The sequence below is a fragment of the Mauremys reevesii genome, linkage group 10 (genome assembly GCF_016161935.1).
Source record: "Mauremys reevesii isolate NIE-2019 linkage group 10, ASM1616193v1, whole genome shotgun sequence".
NCBI classification, from domain to species: Eukaryota; Metazoa; Chordata; order Testudines; family Geoemydidae; genus Mauremys; species Mauremys reevesii.
Genome location: NC_052632.1, coordinates 29,931,622 through 29,953,665, shown reverse-complemented (window position 1 = coordinate 29,953,665; position 22,044 = coordinate 29,931,622). Strand labels below are relative to the sequence as shown.

Here is a 22,044-nt window from a genome sequence, read left to right as displayed (position 1 = left end):
GGGCGGAATTTGGGATGTGCAGGGCTGCAGTGACCAGAGAAAGAGGCGACTTTCCCCCACTCCAGGGCTGCGGCTGCCGGGGAGAGACGGCCCTTCTTCCTAGCCCCTGCTCGGGGGCTGCTGGGGCGGGGGAGAGGGCACATCCATCGCATTAGAAAGGTAAGACTGCTGATATTAAAATATGAGTTGTGTGCTTTTATTTGTAGAACAAAAAAACATTAATTATTAAGTTTTTTTTATATAGCGCTTTTATCTAAAGTGCTTTAAAATAGTTAGCTAATGGTACAAACATCATTTGGAAAGATCAGTCATCCACTGAGACACTCAGCAATTTTCATGTGGTCCACGAAAAAAAAGTTTGAGAACCAATGATTTAGCAAATGACTGAAGACTGCGACTTTTGTTGTTATGAGACTAGAAGATTTGGATGTATGCCATTTCTCCATTACTGCATAAAGTCCACGTACCTCAGTTATCCACAACATTGGAGGGATCGAAGTTGCTATCAGTATAGGAACAATCATAGGATAAAAAGGGGGGACATGCAACACAAAGAAGGAAAAATATACTCTGTCAGGTCCTGATCTGTGGTGATTCAGCATTTTGGCATAGGAAACTTGGTTTAATTATGGTTTTGGGTCTGGGCACTGAAGGGAGTGCCTATCCCATCCCCCTTGGCTATAGATGGTGGCTGAGAGGCAGGCTCTTAAATACGGGATATTAAAGTGAGGTTGCAGGCGGCCAGGGGAGTGGAGGGAGAAAGGAAGAGGGTAGGAGTATTGTCGCAAATGAGTGGGATTTCCAAATATCCATCTGACTTGCTAAGGGAAAAACAAAGCCTGAGGGGAAAATCCAGAGCCTTTGATGTTCTGAAATAAAAGCTAGCAAACTCTCGTCGACATTTATTGTATGTGGCAATGAGTAGGTACAATCTCCTTGCCCCAAAGAGACCCAGGAGATAGCAAAATAGTTGTTTGTCTGTTTCTTGTTTCTCCTCCACTGGGAAGGTTTTGGTATGTTTGGATTGTTGGTATAAAGGGCGGGGGAGGGGAGGAGTGCCTCTCTTTCCGTTGCTGTTGTGTTTTGTTATGGTTTGTATCTATTTTGTCTCCAGGATCTTACAGAAATGACTCACTCAGTGAGTTAGCTCTGCAATAAGAGGGCCTGGGAAAATGCAAACAGTCACTTCTTAAAGACACAGGATCCCATTTACTGAGGAATGACATGCTGTACCCTCCAGTCTGTGCAAAGTGTCACTGTCAGAGTCATCTTCCTCCCCACCACATCACCCCTTTCAAATCTCTCTCGATTGCTATTTCTACCCATTGTCACCCAGCCTTATTTTTTCTGAGGTACATGCGATCCCACAGAGAAGTGAAGCAGTCCATGCAGTAGAGACAGCATGGCACTCGTTTCCCTCCTGCCCGTACGTGGCAGGCTTGCTTCCATAAAGACATGCACATAAAGTGCAAAAGAAGAGTATCCTGGATTTAGATGCTGCCTGAGGGCCTGTAACACACCCACTGAGCTGGAGAACAATTGCTTCTGGCTTTGTTGCGTTTTGGCCTGCCTGTGAGTTTGCCTCAGCCCGGCTGGCAGGCTCAGGCCCACTCTTGCTCAGTCAGTAAAGTTTATTCGTTGACACAAAGAGAGCAAATGTTAGCTCAGCCAGGGGCACTGCCAGCAGCAGAACCACCACCCAGCCCTGATAGCAGCCCCTTCTTGTCAGATGAATCTTCACTCCAGCTAGTGGTAGTCAAAAGAATAAATTTGCCTCCTGCCATCGCCAATCAGTAGGGCAGGTTGATCTTTTATTTACAATATGATGAGACAACAATTACATTTTAGAGTGTTTTTCTCTTTGAGTATGTAGAGTAATTAGCAGGTTATTATTTAGGCCGCTCTAGCTGTACTTCACTTATAGGCCTTAAGGGCCTTTTCCCATCTGAAATCCCACGCTGGAGTCTCTTCCTAGACTTATTTAGTCTGTTCAGTGAGTTGCCCAAAGCACTATCCTGACTCCTGACAAATGCTCTCTCTTTCTCTCTCATTCTCATGCTTCCTGGACCTCTCCTGCTGCAGCCTGCCTCTCAGATGTTTGACATCCAGACTCCCTTCCCATGTCTGGAAGCCCATTAATGCCTTCCCCTATCTCAACACTTATGCCCTAATCATTGCCACAAACTCACTGTGGTTAGGCACATCTGCCTCCCCTGTTTAATTGGCATATGATATAGCTCCCTGCTTTTTTGCTCTGTACCTTGCTGTTAGCAAATAGCACAGTCTGGTATTTGAAAATAACAGCTAGCCAGCCCTGAGATTTTTGAGCCCAGTGGGTCTAGGCTGTACCTTTTTGGCCCGCTCAAATGTTGGTTGGGCTTTCTGATCCTTTTGGCCTTCATATTTCTCCCATCTTTTTTTCTGCTTCAGTCTCCTTTCTCTCTGACTTCTCCTCTTTCTGTCTCTATCTACACTGCATTTATATTTGTGTAGTTCTAATTAGTCTCCTGTGATCAGTTAGCACATATACTGTGGGTTTGTTTCCTTAAGGAGGACTGAACCTTAAGGAGGCGTATTCTGACACTTACAAATGCAATTGCAGGTAACCTTAGGAAAATCCCACTATAGATCCAGCAACATGATCTATTATCTTCTGAACAGATAGACATCTGCCAAGGTTATAAACATTTAATGGTAAAGTGTTGAGTCATAGGCAAGGCAGAAACCTCATACATTTATCAATCTGACAACAGCAGTTTCTTCTGTGAATTAGAATGTGTTAACATATATATTTAAACGTGTGGGTGTCTGGGTGTGTAGGCATATAACATTATAATATTGAGGTAGCAACTCAACTCAGTACTTATGGTCAATAAAGCACTTTTATTCTAAACCTGTAACTTTCCCAAGAAATAACCTTTAGAAGGGAATTTGGGGTTTTTTCATCCTACTTGCAAGTTTGAAGAAAATCTATTCATCTATCCCTGCATTATTCAAACATAAGGGGGAAATGGGTGTACTTGGCTGTCTAATGCTGCATATGCAGCACATCTCACAATCATTACATTCCCTTTCAGCATTAATGTGAGGTTTTCTGTTTTCTCTATAGTTGGTGCTAGTGAATTTCTGAAACTATATTTTTAAAATGTGTATTTCAAGGCTTCTGCATTGTAGAAGAACTTTCAAGCTAATGAACTATAGGAAACGTCTGTGCACTTGCTTATTTGATTTACACGAGCTCAACTTGGGAAAGCTTTTCTTTCCCCAAGGGCCAAGCCACAGAAAAATGGTAGCAGACAGGGAACTGAAGAGCTCTTGAATGCATCAGGCCTTAAAATTTGAATTTTAACCACTCTCATTGAAGCTATTGATCACCACTTACCCTTCACAGACTGATCATGCTCAGTAACACCGCTGAAGCCAGCTGCCCTCACTCTGCTGCCCCTCCCCCCACTATCAGCCGGCACAGAACAACAAAACTGAAGCCAATGGGATTATTGGGAGCATAAATCTTCAATAAGGACTTCTAGATTTGACTCAGTAAGCATAAAATCCCAGTAAAAGGCAAAAAAGAGCATATATATGTGTCACTCATGCACAGAGTTTGTGCTGATATTAAATTTACTCAGTTTTACAGTAATACTATGTTTAATTTCATCAGATCTATAACATTCAAAAACCTGTAAATGAAAGCAAATCTCTGTTTCCACTAAGGTGGGTTTTTTTGTTCTTGTTTTGTTTAGATGTATAATAAACCTTCCCTTGTTTTTTGTCCAACTGAAAAGTAATTATTTCTGTTTAGGAGAAAAAATCCCTAGCAGTTGTATAAATGTCTTTACTCTAATGCCCAAGGAAAGGAAAATGACAGAAATAACAAATCTTTTTTAATTACAAATTTTATTTTAAAATGTAAATGTCATTAACCATGCATACAAGTTAAGATGGTATTTTACAACTGGGTTTTTTTTATTTTTATTATTATTATTTTTTATTTTTTTATTATTTTTTTTGCTTAGGACATTGTTACAATATATACTCTATGCAGTACAAAATACATAAAAAGTTACAGCAGAGCAAGAATAGATCAGAATATAACTGTACAACTGTAATACTTCAATGTAGTGATTTAGAAAGATTAAAAAGTGACCCAGGAAAGCATTGAAATGCTGTTGATAAAACTGTCCAGGTAAAAATGATGTATGTAACATCAAATTTCACCAAAAGTGAAAAATATGACTATAACACGTGTGTCCGCGCATGAACATGTGCACATGTACACACACACAATGTACATACACAACTAACTATAGTTGTAACTAAAGATGGGTCTAAACCACAAAGTTCAGATGGAGATCCAAATTCTCCCAAAGTCCCAATAATGTTTGTTTCTAGGATTTTGGGTCAGACTCATCACTAGTTATAACAAAATAGATACCTATCATTGCTCTGTCAACATTCCCTCAAGTATTGTTTCTTGCACTCTATTTTTTATTCTTTTCGGGGTAAACAAGCACTATTTAGTTATGTTCTCTTCCACCTGCTGGCTATATAGTCATCCCCAATGCTTAAAAATATATAAACCCATTATACTGCTCACTGTCATATCTACACATGAGCATCTATATGCACAAACATGAGGCATATGGGAGTAACAGAGCACCAGAAAGTCAGTTTGTGGGCATCAGTTGGTGAAATTAGCAACGCAAGTGGCTATGAGAAGGCAAGCTTTAAATATAAAGAGTCTTATTTTCCTTATTCTTTGTTCATAAAGCATGTCTCAAAACATAACACAATTCACGCAGTAAAAAACTTAGAACTCACATCAGATACTCTGACTGGACAAAGCCAGGTGTGAAATCGAATGAGGACTTCATGAGCTCTCACATGGCCATTTCCTATACCTGATGCTATACTGGCTATATAAAACATACAAAAAGCATTGAACTTCTTGATACACGGTAATGAGGGTTTAAAGCTGTACAGAAGCTTGCAGGGCTAGAATTTATTGCAAGTAATAATGCAGTAAAGAAGGTAGGGTACATAGAGAAAACACATCATCTTATACAGAAATTAGGTGTTCCTATCAAACATAGGCTTTTGTTGTTTTGTTATAAATATATACCTTTACCATTACCCAATGTAAACAAAGAAATGCTATAAAAGCAAGGAGCCAACTAGTTTGCAGACTTTAAGGCTGTGGGGGCACCTCATATGACACAGCCCAGCTGCCTAGAGCTTACCATGCTGGACTCCTTTCCAAGAAGCAGGACAGGAAACTGAAGTTTTATGGCCATTAATGCACTTTGGGTTTTCCACAGAGGGAAGTTAAACTATGTCCAATGGATCATACTGCAATTTTCTGGTAACTAGAATAAATTTGTATATATAAAAGTATCTGAGTGGAAACCCATGGAGGGAACAAACTACTGTCCTCAAATCGTGCTGGTTCCAGCTCAACAACAAAATTAACTCCTTAATGTTGATAAAACAGAAAGCAGAGTTTATATCAAACTGTGTGTAGTTTACAGTCAATCAGACTTCAGTTTATTTTAATGAACGTTTAATGGAGAACCACAGCAATCTTTACAATTTCCAAGAAAACTAAAACGATCATTTTCAATGTTGTAGGCTCTTCTTACATCATGGCACTTCAGTTTAACTACAGCAAAAGAAGCTAGGACCTGGGCTGGGGACAACTGTAAACAAATCCTAAGGGTTTTATTGTTTGCTGCTATTAATGAATTTATTGTTGAATAAAAACAAAAATTTAAAATCTCAAGGCAATTTCATTGTTCAAGACCAGCCATATCAGCTGAGTGCTTGGGTCTCTGTGCTTGGAAGGAAGGAAATAAACACTTGACATGGAGCAGTGGACAGAATTTGTACCTAGCCAAAGCTGTGTATACTGAATGTGGAGTTTGGGTGTAGTAATGGGAGACTAGTTTTTAAGTGAGAATGTTCGATAAAACAGCAAAACGTTTGGCCTTTGGGGTCCGTATGGATAAGCATCCAGATTTCAAATGCTTTATCTGAACAGTCTAGGCTACGTGAGTCTGCAAAAACTGAGGAATGAGAACGGAATCTTATGATATTGCTGCCACTTCTGCTTCTGGACAAATGCTGGAGAAACCAAAACTGTCCCTTTAGCTAAGAGAATCTTGAGAGAGGTGCTGTTCAGATTCAATTCTAAAACAACCAATGGATTGGATTGTGGGGAAGGGATTCTTCACTGTATCTCTGAATCAATTTGCTGATCCATTAACAGATGCACTAGTGTAGGTCGCTATTAAACTGGCATTAACAAGAACCTAAATGTTCATAATATTTATGGCCACTAATGTAGAAAGCATTTGTCAGTTTTGAAACTCTAGCCAGGGTCTTAACGCATGACAGATCTGAATATTAACTACAAAATTTTATCTCTGAGGTGGAAGAAATTCAAAGGTTTTGAAGGTTTGACACAGATACTGCCCCAGTTTAAGAATAAAATTGTTCTCATGGCTTTTCTCATGAGATTATTTGGTTGAGTTGGGAATTCCATTGAGAACAGCTTGCATTCAACATTTTTGCTTCCATCTAACGTTACAGAATGAATCCAAATATTTTTGAGAGCAGGTAGATTAAAGCTACAGTTTGTTTGGGTGAAAGATTTATTCAGAACGGTTTTACTATCCTCTTCCAGTGCTGCTAGAGCAGTAGGGACAAACTTTTGCTGTAGCTAGACTGAGACAGTCAAAGCATTTTGCTTATAAACTAATCCGTATCTTTACATGAGTTACCTTAATTCTTAGTATACCTGATAAACTTGAATTTTGCCTTCAGTGATAGGTCAAGAACCTGTTTTAAATCAATGTCACCATGTATTATAATGGATGGAATTGAATTGTATTCTGCAACAGAACTAAGACGAAAATAATGCTTTCTTTGGAGACGATAAAGCATACCCAATTGAAGCCATAACACATAAAGGCCATCACTTTTTTGATGAGTACTTTGTAATCATCCTTTGTTTTCAGTTTTGTTTCCTGTATCATTAACCCTATAGTAAGATTTATTCATGATTAGAGAAATATTTTTACACTTAATGAACTGTTTATAGAGTGTGTGCATTAGGCACAACTGACCTGTACAATTCTCTAAGCTAGTTGTCTTTATTGTCCTTTTACTAACTACAGCACAAAAGCACTCTTATGAGCTGCAAAAACCATTGGAAAGTGAATTCCTGCTACCTGAATTGTATTAAAATGTTAACGTTGTGTATTTTATCAGAAGAGATTACAACAGTTGTAACTAGGGAGGTAAATGAACATGGCTTTTTCTAAACCAACAGTGTGTAGGCAACTCATCATACAAGTTAAACAATAATCGGACTTCTATCAAAAGGCTTTTTCCATCCATCATATGAAACCAGAATGTCCAGCCTTATGTGATTTTACAATTCAATAGAAAAAATTGTTTTTGTAAAGGTGAAGTTTAAAACAAATATACACAAAAATACTGAAATATCTGCACTTTAACCTGTATTTAAGTAGTTACCAATCATACAACTGAAAGAGCGCTTGGAATTATCAACAATGTAAATGGTATGCAAGTACCTATGAAACTACATACAAATCTATAATGTAATAGCCCCTCACAGTTAATATACAGTACAAAAAATTTTTAAAACCTAGTAAAATTGGATCAATGCAAAGCAGCAAGTAAGATATGGATCAAGACTCCTTTGGAATGTGGAGGCATTCACTTTATATCAAACAGCAGGTTTGGTGTATTGAGTTTCTTTTCACTGTGCTACACTTGACTGCATTTATTCTTTACAGTAATGTGAAAAAAATCCAAAACCAAAAGCACCTGAATTTTTAATATGCACCATCTGAACCAGCCAATCCGAACAAAGTATATTTTCTGACAATGAGGTCTCTGTGACATCACAATATTCTGGTCCTTTGCTATATGATATACCATTTATAAAGCATAGATATATACCCGATAAAGTGGTCTAGTATTAAAAATGGATAGAAAAATCACAACTCCCCTTTTTAATATATAATGTCTCATAGGTGAAGGGGACATTGCTTTATAGAATGCTGCTCTACAGGTGAAAGAGAAGCCTGAAGTATTTTTTGAGCTAAAACACCATTTTTGTAACACTTTTTAAAAAATGCATGTTTTTTGTTTCCTTTTTATCGGTGACCACAGTTATGATGCAACAGTGGACAGAAACTTTGTCTTAAGCAATTTCTTTGTGTTAGCATCCAGCTGTACAGTAGCATAGGCGGCAGGTTCGTATAATTTTTGGTGGGGCCCAAAATGGTGGTCCTCCCTCCCCCCCCCGCTCTCACCCTGTAAGCTGATATAAAATGAAGCTACAATGTGTCAGCACCACAAGATTACAAGGGTCAATTAAAAGTGGAAAGTCAGAAGCAGCACTTGCCTGCTTCAATATACGGTATTAAATTTTGTTGCACCTGTTGTGACAAAGTGGGAATGTTCTTAATGTTTTCTCTGAATACTGTGTGGGTGCCTCAGTTTCCCCTGCAAAGTGCCAACTGACGGTGTTGGGGACAAAGAGATCAGGTGGTCTCCTTGTCCGGAAGAGACACAAAGGCCAGATGAGGGAGTGTCAGTTTGGAGCTGGCTGGGGAAATCGGGAGAGGCCCAGAACTTGGGTCTGGGCTCCCCACCCCCGAAGATGGACCTGACTGAGGGGTCCTGTTTTCTGTACCTACAAGCTCTGTTTTAGACTGTATCCCTGCCATCTAATAAACCTTCTGTTTTACTGTCTGGCTGAGAGTCACATCTGACTGCGGAGTTGGGGTGCAGGGACCTCTGGTTGCCCCAGGACCTGCCTGGGCAGACTCGCTGCAGAAAGTGCACAGTGTGGAAGGGCTGAATGCTCCAAGGTCAGACCCAGGAAGGTGTAAGCTTCTTGCCCTGGAGACAGTATGCTCAGAGAGGAGGCTCCCCCACAGTCCTGACTGGCTTTGTATGGAGTTGTTCCAAAGCATCCCAGCATCCCCTTCCACACCATGCGCTTCCCAGAAGTCTGCACAGGCACTGACACTCCCTCCTCTGGCCTTTGTCTCTTTTCCAGGCATTAGGAGGCCACCTGATCTCTTTGTTCTCCAACACCTTCAGTTGGCACCTTGCAGGAGAGTGGCCCAGGCCATCAGTTGCCTGGAGGCAGGGTTGCAGCCATTCTCTGTGCAGACGGCATCACACTGGCCCTCTAGGGCTTTACAACAATCACACCCCCTTATCCCACCACCTAGAGCCTTAAGAAATGCATTGGGGAAACTGAGGCACACAGACAGTATTCAGAGAAAACACCTGTATATGACCAGTTACATACTTTGAAGGGTGTAAAATAATCAAATATTGTGCTAAATACAATGATACTCCAAACTGACCACCAAATTTAAGTTGCATGTTTTTCCCCTCAGGTGAGGGTTCTGGGGTGGGGCTGGGGATGAGGGATTCACAGTGCAGGAGCGTGCTCGGTGCTGGGGGTGCAGGCTTTGGGGTGAGGCAGGGCTGAGGATGAGGAACTTGGGGTGCAGACAGGCTGCCCCAGGGCTAGGGCCAGAGAGGACTCCCCATCACCACCACTGGCAGCAGCAAGCTCCAGGGGAGGGACCCCTCCTGCCCCGCACGGCACACACACTCTGCACATGCTCCTAGGGCCCCTCTCAGGTCCAGAAAGCTCATTCCCCTCCCCTATGATGGGTACTGGGGGGGGCACAGGTGGCCTTCCATGTTGCTGCCCCTCACCATAACTTCACTGTGGATGGGGCTGCCCCTTGCCCAGCATGGGGCAGAAGTGGGGTAGGCAGGGTGGCGGCTGGCTATGGGACGGGGGAGCAGGGTGTCATAAAATTCACCCAAGCCCCAGCTGCTCAGGTCTAGGAAGCCTCCCTCTCCCATCCCTCCTGTGGCGGGTGGGTTGGTGGGTGCTGGGGGAGGGGGCATTGCCTTCACATGTGGCTTCCTGCCTCCCCTGTGCAGCCTGCTGTGCTTCACTGGGGGTAGGAGTAGGGGCTGGGACTGGGGCTGGGGCAGGGGGGGAATCATAGGGTCAAACACTCAAAAAAATCATAGGGTCAAACACTCACGGAAGCCCCAACAGCTGCTAAGGTGAGTGATGTCTGTCTCCTGGCCCGTTTGTGTCTCCTCCAGGTAGGGGCAGGAGAGGGGAGGGGATGGGAGGCCCCTTCCACTCCCCTCCCCCTCCTGAGTGCTTCAGCAGCAGTTAGCATTCCTCTTATGCTAATGCTGCAGCCCTTAGGCTACGGCAGCAGCAGCAAAGGAGAGAGAGACGCGCTGTGCGCTCTCTTTACATTCAGGCAGGGAAGCTCTGGGGAGGGGGAAAAATGTAGCTCCAAATATTGGTGGAGCAGAGCCCCTGATTATGAATATTCCTGGGGCTTTAGCTCCAAGAGCCCATATAAGTTGGCGCCCATGTACAGTAGGTAAGTACCTTGATAAAAGTTTTGATGGGCATCGGTTCAGCTACAATATTTTCTCTGTTCTTTTTTTTTTTAAAGGGGGCGGGGAGTTGTTCAAGTCAATGTGGTTTGCTTTAATATTTCGTTGGTCCCATATTCGATAGGCAGTGCAGAGAGTGCTTATAACTGAGACAGAAGACAAAATGCCTCCAAAATTCCATACCACCTTGCTGGAAAAGCTGTTACCCAGTGTAAATGTGTTTCCTTGTGTTTAGATTCTTTGATTAAGGCATCTCATTTAGAAATCTTTCTTGGAAGTTAATCTAGCTTTAAAAAGAAAAGTTTATCCAACTTGGACAGGAAGATTTTTGCAACAGGAAGTTGGCTTTTGGAGCATCTGTGGTGAGAAATGAAAGGATTGCTTGCTCTCAAAAGCAAAGGGCAGCTGCATGAAAAAGTGGGCCCCCCAAAGGTAGGATGTAACTGAAATCAAACAATAAAAGAGCCTGGCACTAACTTCCAGTACTAGTTTTTGTTTTTTTCCCCACGTGTGTGAAAAAATCCTAACAAAATGCTTCTGAGTGCAAATATATTTACCGAGTAAGGTTGTGGCAAAGGTATGTCTTCATTGTACTTACTGTGTAATATAAATAGCCATCCCTGAGAAAGGAGGGGGGGGGGGAGAGAAATCCCAACACAACTGAATTGTAACTGTATATATGCTTGTGTTGTGCAATCCGATCTCTCAAAACTGCTCGGACACCTGAGGTGAATTATAGATGGTTGTGGTTTTTTTTAAGGTTTTCTGGTTTTTTTTATATATAAACAACAATCAAGAGCATCTGTTTATGGCTGTAAAACGTATGAAATATTGAGGCAGCAGGAGCCACTAAGTGGGACATTAAGATCCATCTGTCCGTGAGGTTAGACCAGGCACCTGTTTGGCGAGGTGAAGAGTTCTTGTTTTGAAGTTGCAGTGAGAGGCAGCTACTTACTGATTTGAAAAAAAAACAAAACAAAATAAGCGACAGTTTTAAAACTGTGTGCAACACAAATTCAACTCCACAATAAGTGTCAGAGGCAAAGTGCTGACATCCAGTGCAGGTAGGTTTACGGGGAGCTGGCGGGGCTGATGGTGGGGCTTGACGCATCCGAACGGCTATAGTCACTGACGGACCCCGTTCTGGAGCTGCTACCGCTCCGCCTCTTGAGCATGCTGGGGTGGAAGTTGGCATGACGACGGGCGTGCTTCGTCAGGTGGTCACTGCGCATGAAACGTTTCTCGCAGAGTGGGCAACCGAACTTCTTCTCTCCAGTGTGAGTGCGGTAGTGCCGGGCCAGTTCGTCGGAGCGGGCAAATTTCTTGTTGCATTCTTGCCAGCTGCATTCAAAAGGCCTCTCTCCTGCAAAAAGAATGACATGGTCTTTGTAATTACAAGGGCCAGCACTGCAAGCACAATGTTTCTCACGTTTCTGTAGGAAAGAGGAAAAATGTGGGAGGTGGGGATGGAGTGGATGTCATTCCTCCCAGAGGGAGGCAGATAAAAGGTCTATTTGTTGTAGAGGAGGCTGCTGTTGTATTCCAAATTATTGGGAATTCCAAATAACAAGTGACTCTAGTGAATGGTTTGATCTTCAGAGGTGCGGAGCACCTGCCACTCTCAGTGAAGGCAAGGACAGCCGTGGGAGCTCATCCTACGTAACTATGGCCCACCCTATGTAACTATGGACTTTATTGATCCTATCTGCACTGCCTGTGCATCTGTGGAGCACTCTCTGAACCCCCAGAGTTTGGGGTTATGGTCAGAGGCAGGAGTTGACTTTGATAGTGACTGAGAGATGATGAGGAGGGTGGTGATAGGTCGTGAAGAGCCTTGAGATTTAAGACAGGTAGTTTATGTTTGATGTGATAGAAAAAAGGCAGGCAGTGAAAGGATATTCCAAAAGATGAATTTTCTGTTCCAAGATTCTAAGGCCATAAGGGACCATTATAATGATCTAGTCCGACCTCCTGCAGAAGATAGGCAATAGAATTTCACCAACTGATTTTTGCATCATGCCCTTAACTCCTGGTTGAGCTAGAGCATCACTGTAGGCTACCTTTAGCAGCTACAGGTGTGAATCCCAGTTTGCATTAAACATACTTGCCCTAGCTCTGCTCAAGCTAGCGCGCTAAAATAGCATTGTAGACACAGTAGCATGGGCAGCAGCAAGTGTCATATACACGAGGTTCTGGGGGGTGTCGTACTCGGGATGCCTAGTGTGAGTATGTCTAACACGAGCTGGTAATTATACCCCTAGTTCCCAGTGTAGACATACCCTTAAAAAGACAGGCAGTCTTGATGTACTGCATCTTTGGGGCAAGTAGCACTGATAACAGGCCAGATAAAAGTACTGATAAATGACCCCTCATGGGATTTTAAGAGGCATCTCTGATTAGCGAGAATAGGATTATATCTCCCATGCACAAGGAGCGACGATCATGTTCATGCTAATCAGGATGCATGCTTCATCTTCTGCAGACGGAGCTGAGAACTTGTTCCCTTAATGGGTGAGGGCAAAGGTGAGCTGAAATCCTGGGGATGCCTCCATGCAGCAGGAGATACCAAATGCTTCAGCATTTAAATAATAAACAAAGCACATACTCCATGTTTCATGACCACCAGGTCTATGTTGTCTGGTAAGCATATAAGTTTTTCACCTTCTCAATTACATCAAGCTCACATTTGTTCCTGTGACAGTATCTCTGGATTTTTAATCAACTCAGACTACAAAAGAAGGAGGTACATGCTAGCCCCCCCCACACACACATTTTTTTCCACATAGTATTGAGCTGGGGAGATTTAATATCACCACCAACCCCAGTGGGATCATGCCCACTGCAGCTCTGGGTCCCAGCACCTTGCCTGCTGCGTCTGCGACATGCTCAGCCCCCCCACTGGGTTGCAGAGCTGAGGTTGGCTCCTTTCTTCAGACATTGTGACCTGGCGCACAGTATTGCAGTGTCCCTGAGGTTTGGCTCATCCGCCCCTCCGTTGATGGAGACAGAGGAGCAGATGGGCAAAATCTGAGTGAGTGGTGCTGCAACCTAGCACACAGGGATCACAGTACCACTCACGTTTCGCTGCCCCCGACTTTGAACAGGCCAAACCTGAGTGGTGCTGTGATGCCCAGGTGCCAGGTCCCAACACTATTCTGGGGCCCCTCTCCAACAAGGGACTTGAGGGAACTGCCCCTTTTTCCACCATCACTGTTACCCTCTGGCAACCCTGCTAGCTATGATACACGCTATGTGTAACGTGCATAAGGTTGCAGGCGCCACTGGTGCAGACACTGTGAATGCTAATAAAGCAAGATGTACATGAACAGAAAAGTGTGAAACTCTGCCCTAAACATAAGTGGTTATGTTAAAAGGAGCATCCAGCCAGTACATTCATGTAGCTCTGATAGCTAACAAAGCTTAGACGATATTCAACCCCCAAAAACACAGCCTCTTTCTAATCCTCCTCTCCATATATCACAAGACTAGCCAGCTCTGCTGTTTGAACCAGTTTCAGCAAATCCACAGGCAACATTATGACATCTGAGCATCACTTTATTTTCCATTTTGGGAGTGGGGAAGGAATCTTCTAGGGACCCCTCATTTTTCTCTTAATTCCACAACTCAAGGGCCCCATGTGAGATTGACCCATGTTAGCTGATGAGTGCTAGATGCAAAGACCATAAAACCCCCACTCCTTGGATTGGGCAAGAGTTGTACATTTCAGTGATGCAAGGTATATATTATTTCTTCCCTCCCTTGCCCCACCACCATGCTCCTAGAACACGGGTCTCAAACACGCGGCCCGCAGGCCACATGCAGCCCACAAAGTTATTTTCTGTGGTCCGTGAGCTCCTCACACACACCCGCCCTCGCCCTCCCCCAGCCTTTACCTAGAGCGGTTCCAGCTGGGTGCACACTGGAGGCAGGGCAGGCTCCCTGCCTGCCCTGCGCTGCCCTGCCCCCGCGCTACTCCGGGAAGCGGAAAGAACGTGGGGGAAGAGAGGCGCAGAGGGCGTGTTGATGTTGCTTCAAGCACCACCCCCAGCAGTTCCCATTGGCCGTGGTTCCCTGTTCCTGGCCAATGGGAGCTGCTGGGGGCAGTGCCTGATGCAACAGCAACACACGCCCCTGTGCCCTTGCTCCCCCACGTTCCAGCCACTTCCCAGAGCAGCACGGGGGGCAGGGCCAGAGCCCACCCCCCCGGACCCCTCCTGCAGTCGAACCCCCTGTCTTGTGCCCCTTGCCGCACCCTGCACCCTGACCCATTGCCACACCCCTCCTGCACCCCAACCCACTGCCCTGAGCCCCCTGCTGCCTCCGCCCCCCTCCTGCACCCCAACCCCCTTCCCTGAGCCGCCTGCTGACCCCCTGCCCTGAACCCCCTCCTGCACCCCAGTCCCCTTCCCTGACCCCCTGCCCTGAGCCCCCTGCTGCACCCCACACCCCTCCTGCACCCCAACCCCCTTCCCTGAGCTGCCTGCCGACCCCCTGCCCTGAACCCCCCACCTGCACCCCAGTCCCCTTCCCTGACCCCCTGCCCTGAGCCCCCTGCTGCACCCCACACCCCTCCTGAACCCCAACCCCCTTCCCTGCACCTGACCTCCTGCCCTGAACCCACTGCCGCACCCCTCCTGAGCCCCCTGCCACACCACTCCTGCACCCTGATACCCTGCCCTGACCCCCTGCCACACCTCTCATCCCTTCTGTGCCCCCTGGGGGCAGGGAGGGGGTGGAGTTGGGGTGGGAATTTCGGGGACTGGGTTGGAAGGGGGGCAGGGAAGAGGTGGGAAGAGGCAGGGCAGGGGCGGGGCCTTGTGGAAGGGGTGGAGTGGGGGCAGGGCCGAGGGCGGCGGGGGGGGGAGGTGTCAGTAATGCGGCTCTTGGGCCAATGTACTAGTCCTCATGTGGCCCTCCTGGTCACTTGAGTTTGAGACCCCTGTGCTAGAAGCATGTTTTCCCAGCCACTGCCACATTGGGGAGCAAGGGACACATTCATTTTCTGTTTAATTCTTGCATGACCCTGTGAAATATTCTAAGTTGTCTCCTGTCTAATTTTTCTTTTTGCTTTCCCTCTGAGTACACTGCACATGTTTTACTATGATAGGTACGCTTTAACATTTCCATTAGCTCTGCTTTTCATGTGTGTGTGTAAGGGGAAGGGTGTGTTTTCTGTTTCAATATTGCTCTTGCTGGGCCTGGAGGAAGCTTCTGATCTCTTTATCGCTCAGACTAATTTCTTAGTGTGTGTTTTCATAGCAACCAGAATCAGCAAATGCTGTTGGCAGGGAAGACTTTCTCCACTCAATGGCTGCTCTTAGATAGTGAAGGGAAATGCCTGACCATGAAGAAAAAACAAAGTGGTATCTCACCTATAGATCAACTAGCTCACAATCAGCTGCTATTTTCTATGTCCAGTGTTTAGTACCATGCAGCAGGCACAATGCCTCTAGCAGCCCTGGGATGCTAGCATAGCTGCTCTTTCACATTTGGAAAGGATGCTGTGTTCACTCTTTGTTCCTTTCCTCCCCACCTCCCTTCAGCCAGCTGCCTTGACCAGCACGGAGTCCCTCTGGGTAGAAGAGACCCCAGGTCCTGGAGCTTAGAAGTAGAATAGTACCTGGCCCATTGGGCACTCATAGAGAGCCAGTCATTATGGGCCAGAATATGACATCTGTCCACATGGCCAGCCTGAGCTAATAGAGGTGCATGACAACAATTATAGTGAGGACAATGGGCATTAGAGCAATAAAAATGGTGATGCTTGAATATTCCCGAGGGTATAGAAGGAGAGGATCTTCCTCCACTAGCCCCTGTACTCTTCCTTTCCAAGCCCTCTTTTCCCGCTCCTTCCAGTTCAACCTTCCTCGCCCTCATTTCAGTCCTCCCTCGTCATGTCAAAGTCTGACTACTTTTCTTTCTGTAGCTGCCCCGAAGTTTCTTGGCCTGGTGGAGTCACCTTTCCCAACCATGACTGGCAGACAGGGTTGCTTCTAGGGATTGTTAGTTTTCTAAAATGCTTCCCAACTCTGGGGTAAGTCCTCCTTAAAGAAAAACTCCACAGTGAAAGAGCCCTGGATGCCTAATGTAAAGAAACCAAACTCATTACTCTTTATAAACATCAGCATGAGGGCAGGAGCAAAGCTGCCTTTGGGTATTAATTAAGGTGAGTCCTAGCTGCAGTACTTCTTCCAAAACCACATATGGAAATTCTCAGGCTGCCATCAGTCTCCTCCTCTCACACACAAAAGAGAAGTGGTTTTCTGTGCAGGTAGGTTATATAAGTGGCCTTTTACTGGCAGTAAAGCAATCAACAGAACTGGAAATTATATGACTTGATTGCTTAATTGTATGAGGGAACATGCAGCCACGGTACATTTTTCTTGCATAAGCATTACCCCATGGACACAGTGTTCTCTCCAAACAGCTTTCAGTACTAAAGTAGCTCTCTCCTTTGTGTTCTGTGAAGCAAATCCTGCAACCCTAGCTCACGCAACGCTGAAGCTAATGAGAGTTTTGCCTTAGTAACAAACTGCAGGGTTTGGCCCTAAAGGTTAGTGTAGAAATATTACATGGTGACTGAAAACTAGTGTAACAAGTGAAGAATGTGTATATATTCTTCAAACTGTACCATGGCTACCTGAGAATCCTTTTGCTAACAGGGATCGTTATGGACATTGGAAGCAGATCTTGCCACACACAAAAAAGAAGTCAATCCCGAAAGATGAACTGCAAGGGTTTTAAAAAAAAAAAAAAAAAACCTCGTACACAGGCTCCTCAGAGAGGAAATAGGTGCATGGCTATCTTACAAGGTACGGAATATTCAACAACAATTTAAATAAGTTGGATCCCAGAGATCCTAATAAATCTGAACTGCAACCTCTCTTGGTCCTCTGACAGAGCACATAACATCATCCAGCTTGTGTCTGGAGTTACAGCATTAAAGTATAGGACAGATGGAAAAATAACACATTGGAGAGCTAAATTCAACGGATCTTAATTCAAAATTACACCAGCAGGAACATTCTGGCTTCTTCCTGAACTCCAAACAGGCCAAAGGGAAAAACTGTGCTAAGCTCTTGTGTGCCCTGTTGTGTTCTGGAAATCTGAAACCCTCACTGTGTAAATGTGAGGTGCGGTACTGGGCATTATCTTGCTATAGAAACGGTGTGAGAAACTTGTCTCTGCTTCTGAAAAGGATTTAGAAGCAAGTAGGGTCAGTTTTAACAGGGGTTCATGTAAATTGTGTCTGAAACCACCCTTGTATGATGATTTCATTTGATAAATCTGTGTTATCTGTAATTACACATGCTACACATCATCATGGGAGATAAGAAATACAGAAGTGGGCCAGATGTTGGCCTCTATTAAGTCTGATTTGTGCCACTCTGTAGTACATAGCTGACTTTAAACCTGGTATATGTCCAGCTGAGGATTCTCCTTGCATGCCACTATCCTTTGTAGTCCTTAGTGCAGGGGGTACGAACAGATTCAGGCTGATCCTAAATTACTGGAATATCCCTTAGGAGGTCATTGCAGTCAGTGTAACTCAGAGCAACTTGGAGGCTGTTCTAAGTTGTGCCAGGGCCCAGCTGGCCCCAGGTTCAGGGGACAAGGGGGTACAAAACCACATCTGCCCCACTTCTCAAGTCCTTTCATGGAGCACTGCTCAGGCAGACCCAAGTTTCTAGCCCTAGTGTGTGCAAGTGTTTAAGGTTTCGCTAAAAGCCACTGTTTGTACACTAAGGGTTACGGCTTTGAGTGTGCAGCTGACACATTTACCCTTTCCTGAGAAGGCCAAGAGGAAATGGCAAAACTATTTTGCTCTCAGTAACTTTCATCTGTTTAATTTTTGTTGCTAAAAAGATGATTAATGAAGAAAGAAGGTGGTGTGAATAATGCATCCTCTGATCAACTTTCTAACGCCCTTGAGGCTCACGGCCACATCCCTCTCTCTCAATATTTAACAGCCTCGCTATTTCTGCCTTATCCCTCCTCAGAAAGACTCTTGTTTTGTTCCCCTGTGACCTGCCACAAGCTGAGGAGTTGAGAAGGGCCAACTTGCATCATGTCATTAGCCATCTGCAGCTGCTTGCAGCCTGATTCCATGTGGATTGTTAACTATATGCAGTGGAGGGATATCTTAAGTGGCAATGTGCCACATGATAGGCATGGTGGAGGATGTCTCTAAGGCGCATGTGTGCTCAGAGAAGCTGCTTTAAGTTTCACCAACTTAGCTGGACAGTTGCTTCTTCAAGTGCCCAGAATCTGCACAGAGTCTAGAAGAGAGGCCAGTGAGTTTGTGCAAGCTTAAAAAAGAAAAAAAATCTACAACTAACTGAGCTGCCAAGACAGACTCTGACATTTGGGACATTTTCAGTTTTATAGGACACATGGTCAAAGATTTGGCAATCAGAACTGCCCCATTAAAAATGGAACAGCTGTCAACCCTAAGGCTTAGAGCATTATTAAATCTAAATCTAATTACATGGAGGTTCACATGCTTATAACTTAATATCTTGACTTAGCTTATGACAGCTTCTGCTGGTCATGTTTGCTGCCCAGAACACACAGAGCAAGTATGTGCTCTCCAAAGAAGTTCTATTTATCCTGAATTCCCTGAGACATCTCAGCTGGAGGCTTGGTGACCACAAAGCCAGAAATTTTGGTTCCAAAGTGAACTGTAATCTGGTCATTTAGTTCATGGAAGGGAATTGCATATTGTCATCAAAACAGAGTGAGAAACCTGAACACGCCAACTAGCACTATCCTTGTATTAAAAATATAGAAATTCATAATTTAGTGTTTGGGTTTTTTTGTTTTGTTTTGCAACAGGCCGAGTGGCTGCTGAAGATAGGAGGCAGAGGATCAGTAGAGAAGCAGCTGAAGTGTCCCTCCTCCAAAAGAGGAAATGCTATTCTAGGAAAGAACATTAGACCAATGCAGTCTAATTTATTGGGTTTGCACTCTGAGTGAACAAACTAATAGACTATTTTTAAAAACTAGTCTTCAAATAACACTGGCATGCACTTGGGAATATTTCCATTGCCACTTCATGCCTGTTTACATAAAGGCACTTCAAGCTGGTTGAGAAATGAAACCCGTAACCTCCTCAAGGCAACAGAGGTTTTAAAATGTAGCTTTGATGCTATATAATGGTGCTTTCTTTGCAGAGAATCTAAAGGGAAAAAAATAAACTCCCAAATTTCCATATTCCTGTAAGTGGAAACTCATGCATTCCTAAGTTCCAAAATTTATTTTTTCCCCTAGCATTTTCACTTTCTTTGGTTTTCACAATAATTTTGTCAAAACCCAAGATGTATGGATTGGAGATTCTAAGCACACACCAACCCAACTGAGATATTCCCACCAAATACCTGGCCTACCAAGATGTTGACAGGGTTACTTTGATCTTCAGCTCTCCCTATGCAAGAGCAACTACTCGAACTGGAACTGAGCAAGAACTGCAACCACCACCAAAAATCTTCAATTAGTTTCTTGACCTTTTAAATAACTGTGCTTTTGCTGCACTTATAACCATTCTGTGTTTGCTGTGCATGAATGTTCATGCCATCAACTTAGACTGGGATGAATGTTTCTCTAAAAGAGATTTTTCAAAGCTGCAAAACTTCAGCTTTATTTTACTGTGTGTGAGGGTCAGTGCTGAAAGTGTTTGTGTACTTATTCAATGTGAGAGCAGAAATTATACAAGCAACCACCACCGCTCAAATAGTGAATGATGAACACACACTCAGTTACTATGATGATGATAGCCATAATAAGCAATGAAACATTATAATTAGTGCAAAATTCCTACTCTATCCTAAAATTGCAGTCAGTTGCAAGTAAGTAATGACCTTTCCATTTGGTACAGTCCAATGTTGCTTTAAAATGTTAAGACATGACTTGACCAGAGTGGAAGCCCATTCCACCCAAACACTAAATTATGAATTTCTACATTTTTAATACAATGCATCCTCTTAGTGAAATACATCCTCACATTTCCACATATATTCTCTCTTCATTGAAATCCAGCCCTTCTAATACAAGTCTGTCCAATGATCTCATGCGGATCCTGGATCTTATCTCTGTAATAGTGTGATGGGGTGTACCAGCCCTTTGAGGACCCCTGCTGGAGCCCTCATGGTCTTACCACACCCTGTCCCAGAAAAAGAGCAGTGAAGGTGGGTCCTCCAGGCCATCCTAGAGAGGCTGCAGGGAAGCAGCCAATCAGAGTGTAGCAGCTCACATAAAAGGTGCTGAACAGGTCAGTTTCTGGTGGGATCAGAGGAATGAGGAAGGTGTGTTTTGCTGGAGTTCTAGGGCAAACCAGAAGATGGATTTTGGTGACATTGTCATTCTGTGAGGAAGAATTCCAGCTCTGAGGTAAGGGTAAAGAGGAAGGGGTTCTGTGGGAAGTGGCCCAGGGAATAGCAGCAGCAGCAGCAGCAGCAAGTATTACAGGAAACAACAGGTGGTTGCTATTTATAGGGTCCCTGGGTTGGACCCAGAGTAGTGGGAGGTTCTGGGTCCCCCTGCTGACATGGTGGCCTAAGCCTTGAGATGGGGATAAGGGTTGTTTAGAGGCCCAAGTGAAGGGGCAGGACTTAGTCTCCAGGCAGGAAGTCCTGGGGCACTGCTCTATACCAGGGAACGTGTGGCCTTAAAGCTAGCCCAGAAAGGGCTGAGAACTGAGCCCAAAGACAGGGCTAAAGATACCAAGAAGGGCACAGTGACAGGTCCTGTTGGACTTTTGTTACCCTGGAAGAGGTTAATAAACTAGAATCATAGAATATCAGGGTTGGAAGGGACCTCAGGAGGTCATCTTGTTCAACCCCCTGCTCAAAGCAGGACCAATCCCCAACTAAATCATCCTAGCCAGGGCTTTGTCAAGCCTGACCTTAAAAACCTCTAACCAAGGAGATTCCACCACCTCCCTAGGTAACCCATTCCAGTGCTTTACCACCCTCCTAGTGAAAACGTTTTTCCTAATATCCAACCTAAACCTCCCCACTGGAACTTGAGACCATTACTCCTTGTTCTGTCATCTGCTACCACTGAGAACAGTCTAGATCCATCCTCTTTGGAACCCCCTTTCAGGTAGTTGAAAGCAACTATCAAATCCCCCCTCATTCTTCTCTTCTGCAGACTAAATAATCCCAGTTCCCTTAGCCTTGCCTCATAAGTCATGTGCTCCAGCCCCCTAATAATTTTTGTTGCCCTCTGCTGGACTCTTTCCAGTTTTTCCACATCCTTCTTGTAGTGTGGGGCCCAAATCTGGACACACTACTCCAGATGAGGGCTTACCAATGCCAAATAGAGGGGAATGATCATGTCCCTCGATCTGCTGGCATGGCTCCTACTTAAGCAGCCCAAAATGCCGTTAGCCTTCTTGGCAACAAGGGCACACTGTTGACTCATATCCAGCTTCTCGTCCACTGTAGAGGTGAGTGGCCCCTGTCACAAATAGCCCTTAGATACTTTAGAATAGTGTACTTTAATCAAGCCACCTCTTTGTTGTTTTAAGGTTAAATAATCCCAGCTTCATTAAGCATTTTC

The 22,044-nt window shown here is 44.4% G+C and overlaps 1 protein-coding gene across 1 annotated transcript in view; it reads right to left on the bottom strand.

Annotated features, from left to right (window-relative positions):
• Window positions 1-10,372: 10,372 nt before the first annotated feature.
• Window positions 10,373-22,044, bottom strand: part of KLF13 (Kruppel like factor 13) — a 49,564-nt gene continuing 37,892 nt past the window's right edge. Inside the window, exon 3 of the mRNA XM_039490940.1 lies at window positions 10,373-11,848. Coding sequence (XP_039346874.1) covers window positions 11,556-11,848 — 293 coding nt within the window. The 3' untranslated portion in view covers window positions 10,373-11,555. The remainder of the gene's footprint in view (window positions 11,849-22,044) is intronic.